The sequence below is a fragment of the Polyodon spathula genome, chromosome 20 (genome assembly GCF_017654505.1).
Source record: "Polyodon spathula isolate WHYD16114869_AA chromosome 20, ASM1765450v1, whole genome shotgun sequence".
NCBI lineage: Eukaryota > Metazoa > Chordata > Actinopteri > Acipenseriformes > Polyodontidae > Polyodon > Polyodon spathula.
This window is the reverse complement of record NC_054553.1, coordinates 1892722-1906216: the sequence shown is the minus strand read 5'-3', so window position 1 is coordinate 1906216 and position 13495 is coordinate 1892722. Positions and strand designations below refer to the sequence as shown.

General features: G+C 39.0%; 2 protein-coding genes across 3 annotated transcripts in view; one reads left to right on the top strand and one right to left on the bottom strand.

Moving 5' to 3' along the window:
- The window catches only part of LOC121295568 (oligophrenin-1-like), a 39394-nt gene extending 33276 nt beyond the window's left edge, over window positions 1-6118 (bottom strand). For both annotated transcript variants that reach the window (XM_041220352.1, XM_041220353.1), the window contains exon 1: window positions 5182-6118. In XM_041220352.1, the coding sequence (XP_041076286.1) occupies window positions 5182-5335 (154 nt within the window). In that variant the 5' untranslated portion in view covers window positions 5336-6118. The remainder of the gene's footprint in view (window positions 1-5181) is intronic.
- A 771-nt stretch (window positions 6119-6889) lies between these two features.
- Window positions 6890-13097, top strand: LOC121295850 (protein YIPF6-like). The gene is made up of 7 exons (XM_041220948.1): window positions 6890-6969; window positions 8251-8379; window positions 9394-9472; window positions 9669-9711; window positions 10117-10242; window positions 10344-10501; window positions 10962-13097. Exons 1-7 carry the CDS (start codon window positions 6937-6939, stop codon window positions 11096-11098), a joined length of 705 nt encoding a protein of 234 aa, XP_041076882.1. The 5' UTR covers window positions 6890-6936; the 3' UTR covers window positions 11099-13097.
- The last annotated feature ends 398 nt before the right edge of the window (window positions 13098-13495 follow it).

Genomic DNA, 13495 nt, shown 5'->3' with positions numbered 1-13495 from the left:
TTTTTCATGTCTGGCATGTCAACAGAAATCAGTTTTAAAGTTTTTAACACTGATATAAATTTACACAGTAGGAATACCTGCTGAATCATGCACTGCTGTTGGTTACAAAGTGAAAACCACCAAACCGCAAAGATAAGACGATAAGCCAAGCGAAGCTCAGATAATTACCTCATACACTGATGAAAAACGTATCTGAAACTTCTGTCGCTTTCATTTTTTTTTTTTTTTGAACATATTATTCTTACAGCAATATTATTACCTTTCAGACTGAGTGTTTAGAATCGTGGATGAAGCAATCCTACAACAGGTAATGATGCATGGACTCTCATACTGCACAACTTTGCTTTACTGGTGTAGAAATAATGGAAGTAGGAACAAAACTAGAATTTGTGAGAAAACACATACTCAGCTCTGCCTCTCCTCGTATGAGAATGAATATGGGAGTGGGTGTGTGAATATTTACAAAAATACAAGCAGGCTTCACTGCTGCGGTAGGCCAGGCTCCTGACTGACTGGACACTCCACCTGGTTTGCATGTCAACAAATACAAAATTCCACATGTGTTATTATAATACTTATTATGTAACTTAGCATGTATTTACAGGACAGACTAGCTCTGAAACGCTGAGGAAACTGCTGCTCAAAACAGCTATTTAAGCTAAAATGGGTATGTGAATAAAAACCAAGCATCCCCCCGGGGTCATAATGTAATAATGCAGGGGGAATGGTGTCTCGGATAGACTGGTTTTTAAACATGAGGTAAAATGCTACATTACGGTGTAAAGTGGAAGAAGTACATGCACAGTACATTATGTATAATTAAATGTTTCTGAGGTATAACAGGAGGATAGAACCATAAATCAAGAGACTTGTGATAGCTGCACACACAATCAGCATTAGTGTTCACTTTTACTGGAAGACACCTGTAAAGGGACCAGTTTTGTGCTGATTTTCCACTGTATCTGTCTTTACTTGGCTTTGAGCTTGCCAAAGGGAACCTGCCATTGGACAAGCTTCCTCATTCCATTGAAGCCTGACAGCCCTGTTTAAAAGACACACCTACGGTATACAGTCACGCCACTCTGCTCAGAAATCTGTGAAAACAACATCATGTCCATCCCAGCATGCATTGTACTCTAGTGCCTATTTGGCGCTGGTGCTGTGCCAACATGCCTTGATAGGTTAACTAGGCTTAGTTTTAAAACTGGATTGCTTAATGCAATGTTATGCAATCTAATAAGCATTGAGCTGGGCACAATGAAAAGAGGACCTCACAGAGCAAATACTGTCCCTATCAGACACTGCCTTTGTGTGTATTACTATAGTAACGCAAACACACACAAAAAGTCATTATTTTCTCCATCCAAAACATCGAGATCATTCAAGGATCAATCATGCCTGCTCAAGGCAGGTCAGACAGAGGCGAGGTTAGGTGGTCAGCTGCTTGGTGAGGATAACAAGAAAATAAACACATACATCACCAATTCAACTTCTGCGTTCAGTAATGGTGACCTGATTAGCTCACTTTGACTCCCACTTCTCTTCTATATCCAATGGAAAAAAGATTGATCAAATGCATTCAGCTCACAAACCCACTAACCACAGACACTGTTCTCAGTATCAGGGTAAAGGAGAATTTCAATAAGGGTTCTGCATGGTGTGTGTGTTGCTGTTTTACATTGATGCTGCATGAAGGCAAGAATTAAAGCTATTACAAATAGGAACAGACACCAGTAACTATAGTGCAGTAGCTAACAATAACCAAACAAAGACAACCTGTATTTCTGGAAATAAATAATGAAAAAGAAAAATGCCTGGAGCACAAATGCCACATGTGGAGCAACAAACCAGTTGCAACAAGTGTAACAGAGATGGACATTGCAAGTGGATAATACAGAGGCAGCAGTGGAATAAGGTCAATGGAAAAGCTGCTGAGCAAGGAGGAGGGTAAAGATGCTTTGCAGGTTCCCAGAGGGCATCTCGCACAGGTACTGTAATTCTGCAGCAGACACTGGAACTGTACACACATACTGTACAGCAATGGGATATGCAGCGCAGCTGCTGCCTAGTTAATGCACTTCCCTGTTTTCAGGGAAGTGAACGTTCACAAAGAGGCTGTTCTTTAAAACCTAAACCTGATAAACATTGTAATTTTACACTGAAAGTGCTGTTTATCTGCTGCCTGCAGAGCAGCTTGTATGTTCTGTTAGCGCTTTATCAACACTGCCCCAGGGGCCTGGGTGAGGGTACACTATGAACACAGCGATAACGTTTGGTCTGGTGGGAGTTACTTGTTCCTATCAAGTCTGCGTGTTACTAAGAACCAATTATCTGCAGCATGCCTTTCAGCTTACAAGAATAGTGGGCACTGCAAGCCCGGAAAGCAGCACATGCCAACAGATGAGTCTGTGGTGCTCTTAAACTCAGTAACCGTTCTCTCTAGGGCAGTGGTTCACACTGTGTCTGCTGGTTTGCGTTCCAACTGAGCTCTCAGTTACTTGACTAGATGCTTAATTGAACTGACCATTTGCTTAATCAGACCTTTTAAATTGTTTTCAGCTCTTAAACAGTTGCAGAGTTCAAGTTACTTATAACATTTTATAGCTGACTTGAAATATGCAACTGTTTAAGAGCTGAAAACAATTAAAAATGTGTAACAAAGCAAATGATCTGTTCAATTAAGGGTCTAGTTAAGTAAATGAGAGCTCATTTGGAATGAAAACCAGCAGACACAGGGGGATCCCAGGACCAGGATTGGGAACCACTGCTTAAAGGCTCAGAATAAACTCAATCTCTACACTATGAGCACTGCAGACTCTTTGCAGTTTCAAATGTAAATGTCTGAAATGAAAACTAAACTGATTAAGATGGATCTAGGTCACAGGTCCATAATTATTCAGACACAGCAACACTGAAAAATCTGCCAGTGTAAAGTCTAACCAATAAAACCACTGCCAGGAACACTGTGTTCATTTAAAACCAAGTGTGAAGATCACCATCATTTGGTAAAAAGCTAATGCAGGAAACTAACATAACAGTGAAATAATGGTTAGGTCATTGAGTTGTGAAGCATGGAAGACTAGTGTGAAAATCAGTGCCGGCATGGTATTGCACAACTGTGCACATTTCCAACTTGAACATTACCTTGCCTTTAAACTTCCAAACCAGCAGCATTCATTCAAAGAACTGCCGTAAGCATCAAAACCCAAGTGTACTTAAATACAGCTCAGACGTGGTTAAACCGGGTTATTACAGCAATATACTTTCACTGCAAAACTAGACCACATAGACCAACATGTCAATTCCCAATCCATTGACAGCTCCACATTTAGAAGGGCCTGACCTAAACTGTACAGTACTTGCTGATTAAGACCGCAATTACAACTCTAAGTTAACCATAGTTTCACCGCTGCTTGCTGTCCTGAACCTCCAGCCACAGGTACTGTATGTCCTCTATATCCTGAATATTGGCTTGTGATGTGTCTATGTCCTGTACAGTAGGTTGTATTCACAAGTTACTGAATTACTGCAGTTTATAGCATGGGGCGCTGTGCAGGGCAATGTGAAATCATAACCCCATTTTTGGTTGTCTGTCTGTTTGCCAGGTGTCTATACTATGCCATAATTCAGTGAGCAATACCACAATCACTACTGACAACCCCCACTGACAGCATCAGACAGTACTACCCATGCATATTCTCAGGGAGGCTCGCGATCTATTCATCTGTGTCTTCCACACTATTGAATACCCCTTCACTCCGGTCTCCCTGTCCCCAGGGCAGCTGCCCGTCTTCCCCACCCCTCTGGATTACTCCTATGGTTCCACTGTGCAAACCTGTCCCTGTCTCCTGTGACTTCACTCCAATACCTTCTCCTGGAGTGCTCCAGGTGCTGTGCAGTAAAACACCTTCACCCTCAGTACTGTTGCCTTACAGTGCAACAGTAGTCTGCCTGGCGCAGGTACTCACTTATCATATACAATCTCCTTGGAATCAGGTAACTTACTGTATATGAAGTGGAGACGGAGATGTGGTAATTATGTTGGTCTAGAGTTTGGGTGGGTATTTTGCTAGTTGTTGCAGTAATAGCATGTGGTATTGGTGGTGGTGATCATGGTAACAGCTTGCAGTCATTTCTGCACTAGGTTTGCTGCAGCTAAGCTGTGTCTTTCTTCCCCATGCGTCAAACCTGTCTTTGGCCCAAGTTGCTGAGGTATGACGAGCATTCACAGGTCCCTCAGTGCTTCTGCAGTCTTTTCTGACAGCTGTCTTCATAAGGGTTGAGGGTTTATCCACACCTTTACACAGTACTTACAGCCCACATACCTCACAAAGTGCTGTTACCTTTTTATGCTGTGAAACAGTATGAACATCATGGTATCTTTTGCAATTAAGGGCTCATTTCTAGTAATTTCCCAATGGACCTCAGCGATCGTCTGTAGGTTCTGTTCAGCACTTTACCAGTTGACACTGCCACTCACCTTTAATGAGACTGCACAGTACTTTCACCTTTAATGAGACTGCACAGTACTTTCACCTTTAATGAGACTGCACAGTACTTACACCTTTAATGAGACTGCACAGTACTTACAGGATAGCAGTCCTCTTACTGTCGCTGAAACAGTGAGGGATGTGTGGATCTCTTAAACGTTAATTACATTTGGAAGTATCAAATGTGGGGGGTTATTTATTTTCACATCAAGATCAAGTACCACAGGTCTGTTCTATCTACACTCTAAATTACCTCATGGAATCTATTTAACATCCTTTCAGGTCTAATCAGGTTATTATTTAATGACATGTATAAACCCAGAGGAGTCCAGACCCTGGCCTTACTGATCTGTGCACCCCTGCAATAGAACTACATCAATGGCACAAGGAAAAAGTTTATGACATAAGGATATCAACATCCCAGTTAACACACCTTGGTCTGGGATTAAATCAAAATTATAGCTGCACCAAAGGCAGGAGGATGATTGCATATTGTTAATATCATGTGCATGCTACTGATTGCTGATAACAAGAGAAATAGGATAGGAATATGTACTGTAAGCAAGCACACGACATACATGCCAATACAAAACAAGTGCAATATAGGAAAGAACAAACACAAAGCTCCTCGTGTGACAGGAGGCTTATGATACGCAGTTAAGAAAGAACTATTGCAACGTACAGCACTTACTTTTAATGGTGCTGATAACGTTATTGCCATCCTTGATCACTTCCTTCAGGAACCGGCTAGTCCGACCCAGTTCCTCCTCGTAACATTTGAGTCTCTCCCTGAAATCTGGGCTGTCTAGGTAGCAGTCACTGAACTCCAGCGGAGGATGCCCCATGATTAATTCTTAATATGTGTGCTTTAAATGTAGCCTCTACCAAAACAGCACGACACACCTCCTCGATACAGTCTGACCAGCAGCTTTCGGGCTGTTTTTACATCCACACTTCTGTATATTATCAAATCCCAAATACAGCCAGTATCCAGCTGTGAGCTCGCGCCCAGGGGCTCTGCAAAGGTGTATCCCTCTCGCGCAGCGGATCGATTTAAGGCATTGTGGTGCTGTTGCCGTGCACTGACCAAGCTTTCCACAGTGACGATGAATTCCAATCAGTTCTCAGACATTGAGCTGGAATTGCAAAAAAAAAAAAAAAATAAATACCTCTTTACAGCCGCGCGCACATGTCATCTAGGGTTTATTTTGTAGGACAATAATATGCAAGCTGGAGCGCTGAAACGTGTAACTGCTCCCTCATGCGTGGTGTAACGAGATCTGTTTAGATACCCCTGTACATCTGTGAATGATCTCCACAGATTGTGCTACTCAGGGATTTCCTTATTGTGAATTTCCTTATCGGAATACAAAATTCAGGCTGGGCATGGAGACAGACCTCCCCCGGACACATCCGCACCCGGTCTTAAAGCCGCAGCGGCGCTTTTCCAAGATTTCCTCGGCTGTGCAGCCTGACGCCAAGACAGGGAGGAAAAGCACTAGCAATACCCTTCACATAAACTTGCTGACTCCTTTTAACTTGCACAGTGTCGTTAGCATCGCGTAGCAATGCATTAAGGATAACGCAAGTAATAATAGAGTCCAGGGCCCATGATACATCCTGGGTTGGAATGTGGTGCGCTTGGTCCACCTGCTCGGTCTTGCGAATGACATACTGCCGCAGCCGAGATAGTGCAATGTCAGTGGATTTCACGAAAAGCAGAAATAAAGACTTATGTTGTAATCATACGTTACTTTTTAAAGCGTCAGTGGGTATTCGTGTATGGTGTTTTCAATGACATAAAAAAACGTCCAGTGCAATTTCATTTTTAAATGGGGGGGGGGGGGGGGGGTATTAATCGCTCTTACATATTGCACGTACAAATTTTACTCTACCGTGGCATAACGAATTGGGCCGACATGTACATGTGCACAAAAATGTTTTTGAGTGAAAAAAAAAAAAAAATTTATCTTAACTGTGTGATACATACGTTATGATGCAATTCCGTGTGTTTTCGCACACCTTTTGGAGACGAAATAAATTTTTTTATTTAAAAAAATATCAATATTAGTTAAAAGGGGACTTTATATTATTATTATTATTTATTATTATTATTATTATTATTATTATTATTATTATATTTTTGACCCCTGGCAACCAACAATTGTAAATGTGCTGTTTTATTTTCTTTGTCTCTTGCACTGCAATGTAAATATTTTGTTGTGTAAACAAAGCATTAAATTAAAATTTAACCCTGGCCTAAATTTCGTCACACTGCCTTTGGCGGAGCGCCTCCTTGTGGCTGGGATGCTGTACTGCAGTATTTTTTTTTTTTCTTGACAAAAGTCCCAATTTGCAGACGTTTAAATCCTTCGACCGAAAGGGGCGGTGTCGCTGACTGTTGTCGTCTGTGTGTTTGTCTCCACGTTGCTTCTAATGAGCGAAGATGTCGGAAGTGGACGAAGCAAGTAAACCCTTGGTGAGAACAATATAATTTATTTCATATTTCTCTTCTCGGGAGCGTGCCCTGATCAAGCGAGAGGGTGTCTGGTTGCAGCCAGGAGTTAGCTGTTTGGTTTATGGCGGTTTTAAATGTGCGATATTTAAAATACGAGCTTGTTTGTCGTTGCTGTACGTGTGTGAATAGGCCTATGAAGATGTCTATGAAGTGTTTCTTTGTTTATAATTTCTGGAGTGTGGTCCATAGACAGTATTAGGCATGTTTATTTTACCCCCCCCCCTTTCCTCCTGTTTGTAATAGGCATAGAATATGCTGGTTATACACGTTGTTGACACAGAGTCATCTGCATTGAGAGGCTGTATTTGTTTATGGACAACACACTAAATGTATTTGGGTTCAAAGTTGTCGAAGGAGGTGCTGCAGTACACTTAAGCCGCACAGGGTTATTATGTTGTTAATGGAGAGAGTGCAGCCAGGTGAGCATGCCGAACAGCATTCATTCCACGTCACTGGATTCCCATGTGACAGTGGCCGGTACTGTCACATGGGAATCCGGGGGGGTATTTAATAGACACAAGCCAGTCAGGGTGGATGGACCCTGTGGCTCTGATATACAAATCCAGTTCTACTTACTGCCAGTAAGCACATTTTGGTAAAGTAAAACTGTACATTTTCAGTGGTAGGGTTTTGTATGTATGTATGTATGTATATCGTGATACATATTACTTGAATTGAATTGCACAATGGTTACCACCATAATGGTAGTATCATTGCATTTGCCTTTGTGAGAAATATATATATATATATATATAGATATATATATATATAGATATCTATATATCTATATATATATATATATATATATATATATATATATATATAATATAAATAAATATTTATTTTATTTTTTTAATATATATACACTAATACAGGGGTCTGCAACCCTGGTCCTGGAGAACCCCTATCCTGCAGGTTTTATAGGTGTCTTTACATCATCAGTGGCTAAAGATATGGATTACCTGTTAATCTTGACTAATTAAGCCAGTAATTGGTTCATTTAAGTAACAGATTGAATTAAATGAAAACCAGCAGCCACAATAGCTCTCCAGGACCAGAGTTGGAGACCCCTGCACTAATATATATTTCTGTTCTCACTATATTTATTTGTGTGCATAAGACACTGCAGCTGTTTCATCATAGTTAATGTGGGTAATCTTTCTTTGATTTCTCCTGCAACTAATTGTATGATGCAAAAAAAAAAAAAAAAGTGTGTGTTGTTTATTTGTTTATTTTTTGCAGTTTGCAGGGCTGTCTGATGTGTCCATCTCTGGAGATATCCCTGTGGAAGGAGAGATCACAGTTCCAGTAGGGTCTCTGTCACATGATGATGAGTACTCTACACTCGATGAACCAGTGAAAGAAACCATTGTGAGTTTACATATTTATCTAGAATGGAAAGAGTACGGTTTTCAGTGGGTAAATTAAACCAAACGTTATGGTAGTATAACAATAGCAAGCTTGAGATTACATTCTCGGGGACATCTGTTTCAGAGAGTCACAGTAAATTAGTTTAAGTCTTTGTTTTCAAAACCTTTTGTGACACATTTTCACTTTAAACCAAATATATAAAAAAAAAATGTATTACATGTGTCTGTATATGCTGGAGCATCACTTCTGCGGCATCAAGTTATAAACAACTTGACCAGACTGTGTGAGTTCTTTACTGCAGCTGAAGTCCACCCTGCCAATTACCTGAAGAAATAACAAAGACTCCAAAAGAGATTCAAGACACTGTTTCCAGTAATCAAGATCAGTCAGTCGGTTAAAGAAAGCCTGATTTATAATTGGTTTGGGTAAAAATTAATTTCACAAAGCCCATGCGTGTTATAGAGAGGGTTAATAAAAGAGAAACAGGTCAGAACTTGGCTGCTAGACATCTAAAAGACTGTTGAGAAAAGAAGCACTTGTTTAGAATTCGCTATTTCTTCTGACTCTTGTTGTTGAGTCAGTGAAAATGTTTTGACTGCCCCGTCTCTCTTTAGAAATCATGTTCTTTAGACACAAAGAGAGCTTTTTAGGTTTAAGTTCCATTTAATAGAAAATGCTGAACTGAGCTTCTTGGATTTTTGTGCACTGAGCAAAACTGAAACCAGCCCTCAAAAAAAGAAGCTGCATTCAGTGTCTGTTACTGCCAGGAAAGAATCAACTTTTATATAAAAGGGAGAAAGTAATGGGAATCTGTTAACAGTACAACATAACTGCTTAAGGGGCTTTATTTATAAAATGTATTATGAGTAGTGTGCTGAAAATCAACCGGTGAGCCCTGTAATCCACGAATACTGCTAAGATTACTGAATACCTTTATGGATTAAAATGTATACTGTAGTTATTTCACAAATTGTAATTTTAAAAGTTTAAATATTGATTCCTCTGTCTTTTCAGCTGAGAGATTTGAAGGCAGTAGGAAAAAAGTTTGGCCATGTGATGTATCCTAAGAAAAGCACAACACTACTTAGAGACTGTAAGCATAAGCTTTAAAACTTATTTTTTAGTTACCCCGTAACATTGCACTGCCTACAATGATGCTGTTTGTTGGATCTTCAGTTGTTGTCAGCATTACAAACCAACTATAATCAGTGTCATTGACGTTAGTAATGTGTGTTTGTGGGGTTTACATAAACTCTACTGCACTGTAACATTTTTTGTTTTTTTTGCAGGGGACTTATGGGGTCCTTTGCTGCTCTGTGTCACATTAGCTCTGTAAGTCAAAGGCATTTTCTAAAACTATATATTAATATGAATGGTTTACTATGGGTATATTATGTAAAAAATCATATATAAGATATAAGTAAAAGTAATGTCACATATAGAACACCATTCCATCATATAGGAATAAATCATGGATTTGAATATAAACAATAACAAGTAGTTGTCATGCCATCAAACACCTATAAATACCTCCAGTGTTTTTGTTTTATCTATATTGTTGCATATCAAAGGTTATGTTACAGATTTCTTGAGGGGACTTGATGTTTTCGGCTTGTATCTCAAGAATGAATATATTACTGAATGTGTGTGTGTGTGTGTGTGTGTGTGTGTGTGTGTGTGTGTGTGTGTGTGTGTGTGAGCCATGGTTTGATACACTCCCTGTCCTCCTGTCTCCAGCATGCTACAGGGGGGGTCTGCAGACAGCAAAGAAGATGGAGGGCCCCAGTTTGCTGAAGTGTTTGTTATTATATGGTTTGGATCTGTCATTATTACGTTAAATTCCAAGTTGCTGGGAGGCACTATGTGAGTACTGCTTTTTTTTTTTTTTACATGAACTAAACTAGTGCATGCAAGTCAAGTGTGTTTTCCGCTGGCATAATTTTTCCATTGTGTTCTTTTCACAGCTCGTTCTTCCAGAGCCTGTGTGTACTGGGATACTGTATCCTGCCTCTGACTGTTGCAATGATTGTCTGCAGGCTGGTGCTACTAGGGGGCACCGGGACAGCTAGTTTTATTGTTCGATTTATAGTAGTGGTTGCATCGTTTGGTTGGTCAACGTTTGGTAAGTAGTGTATTATTATTATTTTTAAACATGGACAAGTATTGTACAGTAGTAAGCAAACAATGCATCTGTTGAACTTGTATTATACAAGTACAGTCCACATGGCTGTAAGGATGTAATCTGATGTTAGTCCAGTAGGTGGAGTTATTATACAGTATTAAGAGGAAAATATGGTTTTAGTTCATTGTTCTTTTCCGAAGCTTAAATGAACACTTCAGATTACAATGAGTACTAAAGCAATAACATGGCACGCCTATTGTTCATTGTTTGATCAATGCTGCTGTTTAAAAACTCTTAGGTTTATAACCGAAACAACACACTGGCCAAGAGATTAAAAAAATAAAAAAAATAATAATAAATTGAGGATGGGGGGGACTGGGGATTGTGTTTCGGATCCAATGTGGTGGCGTTGGTAGTTGATACCTCTTTACTTTAGATACCCTTTGCTCTCTCCCTGCAGCATCCACAGCCTTCTTGGCAGACAGCCAGCCTCCGAATCGCAAAGCCTTGGTTGTGTATCCAGTGTTCCTGTTCTACTTTGTCATCAGCTGGATGATTCTTACCTTCTCCCCATCACACAGCAACACAGGACCCTGAACTGACAGCATTTCTCCTGAAGACTAAGAGACTGTTCTTCACTTCCATTTGGGAAGGAATGGAATTGGAAGCTGGAAGGTTCAGGTTGACTCAAATAAGCAGCAACAGCCCAAAATGACCATCATGTGTTTTAAACTATTTGAAATAACCCTTAGGAATAAATGCATTAAACATGGCACTGGACCATATGTTATCTTTTAAAATACCATTATTATTTTTTATTGAAGTCTCTCATTAATCTTTAACAATTTAGCATTTTCAAGGAATTGGAGAATATGCATGGAGCGCGATAATATGAATGGTACATAATTCTCTGTGGATTAAAAAATGCCCATCATATGCAGGTTTTACTGATGGATTAAAATAGTGCCTTATGGTAGGTTGTTAAGTCAACCAAATAACATGAGCCAGCAATGCAGAGCTGTTTGAAACGCCAAGTATTTCAGCATTTAAATGACTGGTTTTCCAGTGTACTGCTGGATAGAAAGCATTCCCTGACTCGGAAAGACAGCAGACCTATCCTGATGAATACTTCAGGTTTTGGATTCTTGGTAGAATTTGTTTCAGAGGCAACTGGCATAATACTAGTACAGTCTAACGCAACTGCACCCCCAGCAAAACTGAATCACACAGTGAGCCACCCTTCTTCAGGAAGACGTGCAAACCCTTTGTTGCTAAATTTGCTCTGCAGCTTGAGAATTGTGGTTGGGTTATTCTATGCTACTCTTTTTTGTCCACAAGTGAACTGCACTTGAATATTAGAAAGTGTTACCGATTCCAATACTGTTCTGTTTGTTTCAGTAAAGATTCTATAACCTTGCTACTTGTCAGGATGATTCTGGATGTATAGAACTCAGTGTATGTGCAATGTAAAAACTATTTTATGTTTAACTTGTTCTTTTAAGACTTTGTTTTATTGTAAAAAAAAAAAAAAAAAAAAGTTATTTTATGAATACAGATGTTATAATTTGTGGTGATCTAGGGGGGTTGAAATGAACAAAGATTGTGTGACATTGTCACAAACTACTGTTTTTTGTTTTGTTCCCCCCCTCCCCAATGGAATTACATAAATGCAGTTCATTTCACACAAGCACTTGAGTCTGATTTATGAATCTGGGTTCTGAAGAATCCATGCAGGTAAGGAGTTTCCACATGCAGTTAAAGTACTGGATGTATAAATGTGGACCATTCTTATAAACTGTGTGTGTTTTTTTTTTGTTTGTTTTTTTGGAGGGGTCTGCATTTCTTACACTGTTTAATAAATATAGTTAATTTGTTACCTGCAGCTTTGACTGCATCTCTTGCACACAGCATTCACAGCTAAAATATTATTTACAAAAAACCTTGTAAACCTCTGTGTTCTAAATGACTAATATTCAATAAATAAATCTCGGTGTGATAGATATAAGTGAGTGATTCAGATAAAGAAAGTTATTGCACTTTGCCATTCTTAAATGTTGAAAACGTTTACTGATCTTGTGTAAGTGGACACAAAACAGCGTGACGATTCCACTAATATGGTTGTGTTTTGGGTCAGATATTTTACATGGGAAATGTTTATTGCAGATGAGCTTCAACATACCTTTTTAGTTTTTTTTTTTTTTTTAAAAGCAGGGAATATTAAACATGCCTTAATGTGCTGTGCATGTAAATAAACCCTTATGTATTTGTTACTCCACACTAGAAAGAAGTTTGTCACCTTCAGTGAATACGTTGAAAAAATATTTAAAATTGTCACCCTGAACAGTACATTACTAATCTAAAAGATCAATTTTTATAATTAGAATTTCTTTGCGACTGGATATTTGTTTTTCAATGAAAGTGACGCATCGTTTTCTAAAGCAGCGTCCTTTAGACATTACTACTGTTTCTTAATGTCTGCTGTAAATGTCATCAGAAAATATCAAATGTTTTCTTTCTGTTGTGCATGTATATACTGGGCTTCTCAGAAGAAATGTCAATTAATTGCACATTTAAAAACTGATCATTAAAATTTGACAGGTTGAATGGCTTTTTTTTTTTTTTTTAAGCAATAGTAAATATATGAGAAGATGTTGATTCAAGAACAAATTGGACAGGCATGTGGAATAATTGCCAGATTGTTTGTTTTCCAATGCATCTGCCAGGCTGCAGTTTCCTTGCCTTGCGGTCAGTGCACAGTATTTGGAAAGTATTTCTCCTCCTCTGTCAAGCACCTGCCTCAGAGGATGTACTGTGCTGTCCACAATTCTATTTTAATAGTTTAAACTTCGTTGGACCTAAATACTGGTGCTCTAAAACTCTTAAACCAGATGTTTTTTTTTTTTTATTATTGTGTTCTTCAGTGTTGTTTAGGGATCTCCCAAAAACCATGAATGAAGGGGCAGTCTTTTTTTTTTATTTTTTATATATTTTTTA